Source organism: Trachurus trachurus (assembly GCF_905171665.1).
Source record: "Trachurus trachurus genome assembly, chromosome: 16".
Taxonomy (NCBI): domain Eukaryota; kingdom Metazoa; phylum Chordata; class Actinopteri; order Carangiformes; family Carangidae; genus Trachurus; species Trachurus trachurus.
Genome location: NC_139902.1, coordinates 22,838,955 through 22,850,100, shown reverse-complemented (window position 1 = coordinate 22,850,100; position 11,146 = coordinate 22,838,955). Strand labels below are relative to the sequence as shown.

The 11,146-nt window shown below is 39.7% G+C and overlaps 1 protein-coding gene across 1 annotated transcript; it reads right to left on the bottom strand.

Moving 5' to 3' along the window:
• Nucleotides 1-4,740: 4,740 nt before the first annotated feature.
• Nucleotides 4,741-9,214, bottom strand: has2 (hyaluronan synthase 2; the record flags this gene model as incomplete). Its single annotated transcript, XM_083989247.1, has 3 exons — nt 4,741-5,670; nt 5,778-5,879; nt 8,588-9,214. The coding sequence occupies 3 exons, from the start codon at nt 9,212-9,214 to the stop codon at nt 4,741-4,743; spliced, it is 1,659 nt and encodes a 552-aa protein (XP_083845373.1).
• Nucleotides 9,215-11,146: the final 1,932 nt, after the last annotated feature.

Below are 11,146 nucleotides of genomic sequence, written 5' to 3'. Positions count from 1 at the left end.
TATTTTTATGACAATATCCTCTAACCTCTTTCAGTTATATCTGGCTAAAGTTGCATGCTTCATGAAAAATGGTTGGAAAATGGAATCCAAGTTGCTGTCACGTTTAGTGTTATTAAGATATAGTAGGCTACTGGTGTTTTTATACATTGCTCCTATTTGCAAATCCCACAATGACCCACAATGTCTTAATCTTTTCAACATTTTCTAACTCTCCTATCCCATCTGAGCAATTAACGCCTAAGGCCATTAACCCCCACTGAAAACGGTGATCTTTAACAACAGTTTACGAATCTAGTTTTATCAGAAAAATAGCCAAAGATGTTTTACAAAGCATATGGGCAATGTATTTTTTTTATTTATTTATTTTTTACCAAATTTCACTCAATCGGAAGGAAATAGTGTATTTGTCTGGGACTATTTATTTCATATATAAATATTATATAACTTGTAAGTCAGTTTGGGTAAAAAGCATATCCCAAATGACTAAATGTAATGTAATACACAATTGCTGCTGTAGTGTGTAATGATGTAGGAACATGTTCACTGATGTGTTTTTGGACAACAGTGTCACAGAGGAACAAAGACAGCCTTGTTGGATTAGCTCAGGGTTTGTTTTTGTTAGGGTATTTTCTCATAGTCTGCTGCATCTAATCCTTCAACACTGATGATGGTCAATTTCACTTAATATGAAAAGCAATAGCATTGCAGTGAACACTTGGTAACATCAATGGAAAAACCAGTTTGGTCCCATGTTTTCAGAGGACAGGCTATGGCCCACTGATTGTGTAAAGTTTCCATCCCTGGTGCCAGTGAAGAAATCCAACAGGCAATGAACAAAGAAACGTGTTTGAACAAACAGACAAAGGAAAAGAGTCACAAAATGATTTTACACATGAACAATGATTTAAAGACATATCCTCCTGCCCTGACCCCAAATCTGTGTCTGTGTATCCAGCAAATAAGTTTTCTTTTGTCCTGACAACCGTCCACCCTCTGATACAGGATCTCTGTTCTCTCTTTCATGATTTGTCTGATTCAATGCAGAGCTAACACACACATTGCTGGCCAGCTGGCTACAACAGGTCATCACCACTTCACCGAATCACTGTGATCACTGAGTTCCAAATTACGAGTGTTTGCACATGTTGGGCAGAGTTTTCACTAACGTCCATGAATTTATGTGTCCATGTCCTGTACACACCTCTTTTAACACATATAAACACAACTATTTTTCTTAGGGTGCTAGATCTGGGTCTGTCTTGGACCGGTCATCTGGGAATTCTTGCTAGATTCAGATGGGCTGACTCACCTTTGGCCTAGATAGTTTTTCACAACTCAGTCATCATATGTTTTTTCATTTTAATATTAAAAACGGAAAGGTGTGTCCCTTCTATAGCAGCTCATTCTCTGACAGATTGTTGTTCACCAACAAAATGAAACGTTAGTCTTCACACAACCCATTAATGATTAAAACTTCAAGCCCTCACCTGTTGACCCCTCACCTGAACTAATTTCCCACAAATCCTATACCACCCACTCATTTACATCAGGGAGACCATGTCACCATGATGAAATATATTTTATTCTTATTTATTTGCATGGAATTCACCGGTGGCAGATGTATTCATATGTTCCTCGTCATCTGTTCCAACTGGTAAGAGTTGCAAAATAAACATGACAAATGACTGAATAGAAAGTGGAGCACATTAAAAGTGTTCTGGTCTTTGAAAAGAGAGAGCCCATTAATGCTAAGCTAGCAATGGCTTTTTTCCAGTCCACATGGTTAGTTAAAGATGAAGCATTGATCCTGGAACAAGAACCCATTAGTGTTTTGACTTTCAAATGAGCCGCTTCTGCACTACAATCAAAGTAATGAAAAGCAAAATGAAAAGTCCCAACAACAGCAATTTAAAACAATAATTATTTTTATTTGGCACAACACAAAAGTGCTTGATGATAACACTGCCCATGACGAGTTTGGCATGAAAACAACCTCATGGTTCAGTTATTGGTCTCATTAATTAAAACCTCAAACAGAACCTCTCTTTAAAACTGTATCAAAATGTTGCCAATTTCTCTGTTGTTATTGATTGATAAGGCACCTCACAAATTTAAAATGTGCATAATCTGTAGATTTTGTGCAAATGTTCTAGATATGTTTTCGGAAGAAGCTTTTCGGTCTGCTTTGGCTTTGTTATATGTTGTATAAACTCAACCTGGGAGACATGACTCCATATAGGTTCAACACTTCAAAAATATCTAACATTTAAAAAAAAGTATTAGCAATTATGTTCTCATGTGGTACATCTCAAAATAATTTCTGAATGTATTTATTGTTTTTGCAGCGTAAACATAATGGAACCTTAGGGGCATTACATGTATACCAGAGAACATGTACAGACTCCTATAAACCACAGAATGTTTTTACATAAATATGCTGGTTTTCTATGTACAAAGTACAAAAACACAGGTTCATCATACCTCTTGAAATCAATAACTTATCCCTACAAATTGCATTTTCATTGTTGTTATTGCAGACAAAACCCCCAGCTCATAATTTCACATTGTTTGGTCAGATATACAAGTCATTGTATAACAAATATGTTTTTCCTTTTTTTTTTTATAAAAACATAAATGAAAATAAAGAATCTTTGGCAGCTAAGCAAAAATAGAATAAAAATGTCTATATGTATAAAAATGCATTGAAGTACAAGGTAACAAAATAAGTAAACGGCTACAGCAAAGGGCCAACAAGGCAGAGAGATCCAGCTTTGACTTAATAAGAAACTGAATATAAAAAAGGACACCTTTATATTAATATCACTAATAGATCATAAATTACTTGAGACCTTCAGAATGCATCAGTCTTTGGACGGCATCCTGACGCCTTGATGCAATGCAAAGAGAACCACTGAGGTATTTCATCTTGATTACGGCAAGCATCACACTGGATGACAAGAGAGACATAAAAGTGCATAAGGATTAAACTCATGTCTGCTCCTGGTCAACAGCAAACACGAGACTTGTTTCATTCCATCAAGTGCCCATTATTCACATTCCTGTTATCAGGTAGTACTTTTCCCACATCAGATCCATTTGTGTTTTCTTCTCACATTTACTTCTTCCATTGCTGGTTGTTCAACTCAATGCAAGGAGGAAGTGCAGTCAATACAGTATGTGAAGGAAGGAAGAGAGCAAGGGCATGAGGAAGGCAACAAAGATCTCAAAATCTTTGGATTGGAACGTGTCCTCCGTGTCTACTTGGTGGTTATCATTCAACTTCGTAGAAAGAACAATAATAGTGTTAAAAACCATTTTTGCAATACACAATGTCATTCATATTTAAAAAAAGAAAAAAAAAAAAAAAGAAAAGTTGTTGGTTCTGTAAAAAATATAACAGTCACAGCAGCAATGATACATCGTCTCTTCTGGTCACATGTTCGTTGGTCACCTGGTGGAGATTAGATCTACCAATCCGTGATCAGTTTGAGATTTTTCACTTTGTAAACGTCGAGAAAAATACTGCATTTACGTCATATGGGAATATCAACTGTCCAGGACATGAAGTATCCACACATTTAGTTACAGTATATATTCAGATAAATGTCTAACCTATTTATAAAGTCTTGCACCTTTTCACATTCAGGATACATGTGCCGGAGTGATGTATTTTGATTCATTTGAAACAGTGAATCAAACACTGTAATCACCCATGGGAGCGAATAACTTAACACATGGAGCAATTGTGTACTGACTTAAATGGTTTTCTGTTCTTTTTGTTGAAACAGATGCATCATAAATACATTTACAATGTGTGAAGTCTATGAGGAAGTTTGTATCTATCCCATATGACATGAATGCAACAAAAGAAAGAGAGCAGCTCTTCATTTTAAGGCCCTTTCTGAAGATTTTCACTCATGCGTATTGATCCTGTAGCTCTGCCAACAATTTTCAGCGGAACTCTTTCACGTCCATTTTTTTTTGTGTGTGTTTATAATGGTGAAGTGGTAAACCTCATCTATTGATGAGATCCATACAGACTATCCTGATACATGCAGATTACAACTCCAATCATTATATAATGATGCCCACTGCCTTCCCCAACACCTTTTACAGTTAAAAACGTAAATTTCAGTGTTGTGCAGAAATATATTTGCAGTCTTTTGTCTTCCATTTGTGAGGGGCATACTGGTGTCTAGTTGGGGTTTTCAAACCTTACTTGGAGACACAATGATGCTCTGGAGGAAAAATATTCATATAGGTCAAGTTAAACCCCAATGGGTGGAGCCAGAAATCCACAGTTTCTTTGGTTGGATGTCAAATGAGACTGAAGCCCAGTGAAAATGACAAGGGTAAGAGGTAGCTAATATTACAAAGCATGTTGCGCTCTTGCTGCCACTGCAATGCATGTAATCTTGTCAGTTATGTGGGTTAGCTAGTTAGGCTACGCTAGCTGATCTTCAGATAAATATATTAGGCTTAAAGTATTTTAGGAGAGCTAGCATGCTGGTGTTCTGAGATCATGTCCGCTATGGTCATGAATGAAAGAAAGCAGCTGCTGCCATTTGTCTTTGTGCCATTCAAGTCTGAATAAACTCTGGTTCTTTGCCCATTTTGGTTGAACTCAAAAGATTTTGCCTCCAGAGCCGATCTGCATCTGAGGAACATTTGCATAACAATAACATTGTGTGAGTGAAAACAACCTAAAAGGAGAGTTCAGTGGTAAACAATGACTGTAAGTCATACGTCCAGCACCATGTCATAGTGTGGTTCCTTCTTCCTCTTCCCACACTTATTGATGAGCACTGTATACAACGTCAAGAGTATGACCCAGTAACTGGCATAGACGACTGCTCCTACGATCATAACTATTTTCTCTGATTCAGGAAAAGGTTTTCTCGTCTGTAGGACTACTGTGTAGATAATCCCAAAGAAGAGGATGGTGAACCAAACTGATATAGGAATCAGACCAATGAAGTTTGTCACTATTGTTTTCCTCCCAGAGGTCCCCCATCCGGATTTGTTGATTGTTGCTATTGCAAACATTTTGGCTGGCAACAGGCTCGACATGTACAGTACAGAATAAAAGGACATGAACACCATGACGATGTTACCTCTGAGGCAACTGGCAAAAGACGACTTGATCAGTGCCACTGCCTGCACGATGAGTAGAAATAGCAGAATATTCCACAGTCTTCCTTGGTAGAAGAGTTGGATCGCGGTGGCAATGAGGAAAAATGGGAAGAACCCCGTGATCACAGCCTCATAAGTCATCCATAGATGGTGCTTGTGGAACCACATGGAGTTATATAACCATTCTCTGAAATACGACTTACTCCATCGAGTCTGTTGATTGAGCCACCGCAAGTACGTAATGGGCGTCTCAGTGAGGCACTTTGATCGTGCCGTATATTTGGTGGCATACCCAAGGCTAAGAACTCTGTTTGTGAGATGACGGTCATCCCCAAAACTGCAGTGGGATCCCATGAAGGTTTGATTGTACCAGTCCTCAACAAACTCGTGCAGGAGGGAGTTTCGGTACATTCCCAAAGGCCCACTGATGCACTGCACACAGCCAAAGTAGGACTGACAAGCCCGCTCAATGTTGAAGGCCATCCAGTACCGTACACTGCTCAGGAAGGAGATCCATGACTCATATTTGTTCAGGATCTGGGCAAGAATTGATACACAAAAAAGGTCAGAGGTTTAACATACTGATACAAAACTGTGAAAGGCATCACTTGATAGGATTAAGAACATATTGTTTCGTAACTAACCTGCACATCTCCTCCAACACCTCCCACCATCGGGTCTTCTTCTAGAACCTTTACCATCTCCACCGACGATGCTGGGTCCAGCATGGTGTCAGAGTCACACACCTGAATAAAGCACACAAAATAAAGAGTGTTTTAGGGTCAGAGGTCATCTGTTGCAGTCATTTTAATGCATGCAGCTTAGTATACAATACACTTCAGATCATTAATTTGTAACAGACTGCTCAGGGACTATGGATGGAAATTTGCTACTAAGCTACAGTAACTCTGGCACATTTACATTGATGGGAAACTCAAATGTTGATAAATGTGCCACTGTCCCAGGGTATAAAATAAACAAATAATAACTTGTCACAAGTTATATTTTCTATTCTACCTTGTGGCGGACACATGGTCTATTCATACTCACAAATGAATGCCAAACAGATAAACACAAAATAAATGCAGTGCTCCACTCCTTTGGCCTGTCTGTGTGAAACAAGTAAAAGATAATGCTTCCAATTTAAATGTACCTGAACGAAATGAATAAATTCAGTAATTAATCCCCTCCAACAAAGATCAGAGAAGCAGCTTTAAACAATCACCCTCTATCTTCCTGATGCTCTTTTTCAGCTTTCTCCTTTTTCTTCTATAAATGGTAATTTTTCTCCCTATCACAGAGAGGTGGCAAAAGCAATTGCTGAGCCCATTCCCTATTAACAAGACACATCTGTTAGGGGCAGCGTGTTAATGAAAAGGTACATACTGTCCCTCCTTTCCCTACATGTGGAAGTGTACTGGCATGATTATAGAAGCGTAGCTGTTAAACACAAGGTTTCTGGCAAGCTGTAGCCAGCTGCAGGTGTTGTTACATAGCATCATATCAAAGAGGTTTTATCCTCAAAAGTCCCCATGTAGTAATGCACAGTGATTAAAATCATGCTTAAGCGGTCATGGTGATGAAGTTCTTGTTTAGAAGTTTTTTTTTATAACTTCACCAGCTGAATATTGTAAAACAAATGGGTCAAGATGACCCGTTTGGCTAAATCGATTGATCTATACAGTGTGTATTTGTTAAAGTCTTTGAGCAATAAGGAAATACACTCAAAGTCTAATGCCAAAGGAATTTTTAAATGAGAAAATCTTCTATTTAGTTAATTTATAGGAGCTCTATTTTCTATCACTTTGTGTAAAGGCCACAGAGAACAGTCCAATGCACTTTATAAGATAAACACTCAATGGTAAACCTACTAAACTGTATTAAACACAACAGTGACATACATTATCCTAATTAAATATGAAGGTATTAAAGGGAGAAACATGCTTTCAGTTTGTGCCTCATTTGTGTGTTTCTTCTTTTTCACCACTGGAGGTTTATTACATTATTATAAGGACCTGTTAATTTATTGGACCAATCACAGCCAAATGGTCCTGTAGTAAACCCCTTCTAATGAAAACAGTTTCTCATTCTTGGTGCAGTTTAACATGATAATTTACTGATACAAAGAAAAACAATAGCATAGGAAAATGCAGTCATTGTCACAATTCAATACTAATGAGTAGATTTCAGGGAAATGAGTCGGGTCAGACTATACCATGTGAACACTCCACCCTTTTTAAACTGCTTTTACTTTCTAGACACAGTTTGAGGCTAGGCTTTGTGTTTTTGGTGAGCAGGGATTGCTGTAGCTACAAGTGATCATGCTAAATGCGAAAAAGTTGTGTAATAGTAGAACAGGCAGAGAAGAATCAAGTCAGTGAACTGACCCAGTTTAACAATAATAACATTAGATTTGGCTAATGTAAGCCACTGCAACTAAACTCCTGAGTGCAGTGGATTGAGCGATGTTGAACTTTACGTTCTCTTTTTCTTTACAGGTATGATGTTTTGTTTATTCTTTCAAAAGCTGTGCAGTTTTGCTTTGAAAAGTAACTATGCTCTCCATTCAGAACTAAACTACCAATCATGATAAAAACATATTTCCTCAGTTTGTGTTACCACGCCTGGTGATGCTATTAATGTTTGCGCCTGTTTTATATTTTAGCCCACACTACCACACAATGTTAGCATTGACAGTGTTCACCAGCGAAACACTCTTGGGAACTGGCCTTTCCAAGGGACATTATTTAAGTGTCATTAACAAACACAGACATTATTGTTGTCTAACTGTTTTCCGCTCATGGCATCACAGGTCCAGAGAAAGTTAATTGTGTTGTAATTGACTGCGACTTTAAGGTAAATGAGCTCCAGCAGACAAATGTGCACCAAATGCAACCTCTCTCTGACACAGTTTTTGGGCACTGACTCCTGAATACCACTCTTGTACATGATGTAACTCTCAGCTCTGAGAAACAGATCTGTTATTACGCTTAGACATCAGCTACTGCTGCCCTTCTTCATGCTACATGATGCACACAGCCACTGTGCGTATAACAGCAACACAAAAGACTCTTTGTGGATCCCATATTTGGTTTGGCAGAGCCCACCTTTCCTTCTCCAGCCACCACTGTCTCCATCTCCACTTCTCTTCCCTTTATATCTCTCTTTATGTTAACCTAGTTTGTGTCTCTCTGTTTCTGTCTTTTTTTGCATTCTCACCTTCCTTTCACTATTCGTTTGATGTCAACTGTTCTTGTCTTAACGGTGTGTGTACAGTTACACAAATGCACCACATGTTTAGCCAGTTACTATATAATATTGTCTAGTTTACAGCATTGACGTTCCTTGGTCCTCCATTCATTAACTTCGGTCATTTCTCCATCCATACATCCCTTTCCTTATCTTTCCTAATTTAAAAACCTGGTATTAGTATACATCTCTTATCCATTCTTACCTGTACATAGTCCACACTCCTCCCCAGTGCTTTGAAGGCTGTATACATGACCTCTCTCTTCCCTCCCCACTTCTGCATGATGCACACACACTTGTTGCTCAGCACCAGCCTGGAGACTTGCTGCAGGCTCTCTGCGTAGCTCTCGTCCGTCTCCTCAGGCCCTCTGTGGTGAAAGTTGCTCCGCCACACGTAGGTGGCCGACTTGTCCCATCCCATCACCTCTTTAAAAATCTCCATCATGTACAAGTCATCATCTGAGTTCCCATCGATCACCATGATCACTTTGATCCCCGGGTATGTCAGCCTCTTCACCGACACCAGGCACTTCCTCAGGTAGTGTTCATCCTCCTGGTACGCAGCAATGCACAGCGCCAAGGATTTATTCAGTTTGATCGGCGTCTCTAATGACCGCCGCATGTTTCTATGTTCTAGGAGCGCAAAGAGGCTCTGGATGATGAGGTGGACAACCAAGATAGCTCCATACAGGCCAAAGGATAGGTGGTTGTGGGCTGTCGTGAAGAACTGGTAGCCCATGATGTAGGCTGTGGAGATGCCTACCAGGAGGGACACGCCGAACATGGTGGTCCCAAATATCCGCAGGTAGGTGAGGACTCTTTGATACCTCATCTAGGGACAAAAGAAAAGGGTTAAATTCTGTCATTCTTGTGGACATGTTCATGATTGTACTCCTGTATTGTAAGCCTGATGCTATGCATTGCAATCAGCAGATGGAAAATACTTCATAGCATGACACAGCATAACATCCTCCACTCTCATGCTGTGATTCTGAGTAAAAAAAAAATTATGTATGGAGGAAGAAATCAAAAATAATTGTATGGCAGTACACTCATAACATACCAGCTTAATCAACAACATTGTAAGACATTAAGGTTTTCTGAGATATAAAATAAGGAAAATATTTTTGTTCATGTATTATAGCACACACAAGTTTTATTACAACAAACTCAGGTAGAGAAAGCTGTAAAGTTTCTCCTCCTTTTATTACTCCCTCCCTTCTCTCCTCCCCTCCCATCTGCCCCTCCCCAAAAGCCCTGTCTAAATGTCAGACAGTTGTGAGTAGCCAATTGTTCCAGCTCTGCTTTAGTGTGGGTGGGCGCACATTACAAGATTTCTTGACCTAATTACCAACAAGCTGGCTGCCCCTTGCCAAACATGCAAACTACAAGCTCTAAATGTTTGGGAGAAACAATTTAACATTTTTTCTTGCAGTATTGTAAAAACAAAGTTTATAACATTTGCAAGCAAGTAGGCTACTCTGTGTAAGGAACTCCCATTTAGACCATAAAAGAGCATACTGTGTTTTCAGCGGGGACAGATGAACAACATCCACTGGTTGTGCGTCTAAACTGTGAGCGACAATCTTTTATGAACGAAGACCCCACTTCATAAAATCCTCCGGCCTGAAATGTTTGTTTCCAGCCCTCATTAGGTTGCTACCGCCATCTGTTTGGCAGACCAGTGGAGACCCACTCAGCGTGGCTCAGCTCGGCTCAACGGAGAGCGGACCACCCTGTGATGTCATCTGTTTATATCTCCGTGGGAAGAAGAAGACAAGAGCTTCTTAGATTTTCTAATGCTGCACGTGTGCTGACTCCCCACTGCGACTCCCAAAGAAAGTACAATAAAGATTTTTTGTAATTGAACAGATTGAAAGATAGAGATGCACAGTGAAGAGGAGTAGGGTATGCCATTGGATGGATTCATGAAGAACAGGCTTTTAGGCCCTAACATAGAGGAAAGATGGAAGGGTGAAGAGAGATTTTTTAACTCTGAAACTGCACTGATGCCATTTGGTGTCTATTCACTGAGCCTAATGCACCATATATCATCACATGCAAACATACATTTTAGCAAGTTAAGCAAGCGCTATAGGAAAAAGAAGAGCACACAAAGACCAGCAGCGTTTGTGATTTGGCAGGAGTTCTTCACACCACACCTACAAGACAGCTGGATGAAGGGAGAGAGGAAGATACAGAGTGAAGGAAAAGTTAAGGCAGTAGAGCAGAAGAGAGGGGCAGAGCTGCAGAGGGAGAAAAAAGGTAATGACAGTGGGTGGAAGTAAAAGAGTAGAAAGACAGATATCTAGGAGAAATGCAGTGGAAAAACAAAACAAGAGACAGTGAAGAAGCAGAGAGAAGTATATACAGAGAGAGAGAGAGAGAGAGGCACACAGGCACACAGACACAGACAAACACACACGCCCCTTGGCTCAGACATAATGCCTTGTTCATTTGATCATTGGATGAGAAGGCCACAACTGCAGCAGGCCTCCTCTGGCACGTGGATAGGCTCTTAACGTCAGACGCTCATTTACAAGACCCCTGATACACACACACGCACACACTCACACCACCACATAAATGCACACAAATGCAAAAACCTATTACTTAGTGCAGAGGGAGAGAGAGCGAGGGAGAGACACAGAGAGAGAGGTGTGTGTGTGTGTGTATGTACAAAAACTTCAGACCTCTAGTTTGTGCTCGTAGCTGTATGGTTGTGTATGTGTGTGTGTATAAGGTTTTACAACTATATAAGTTT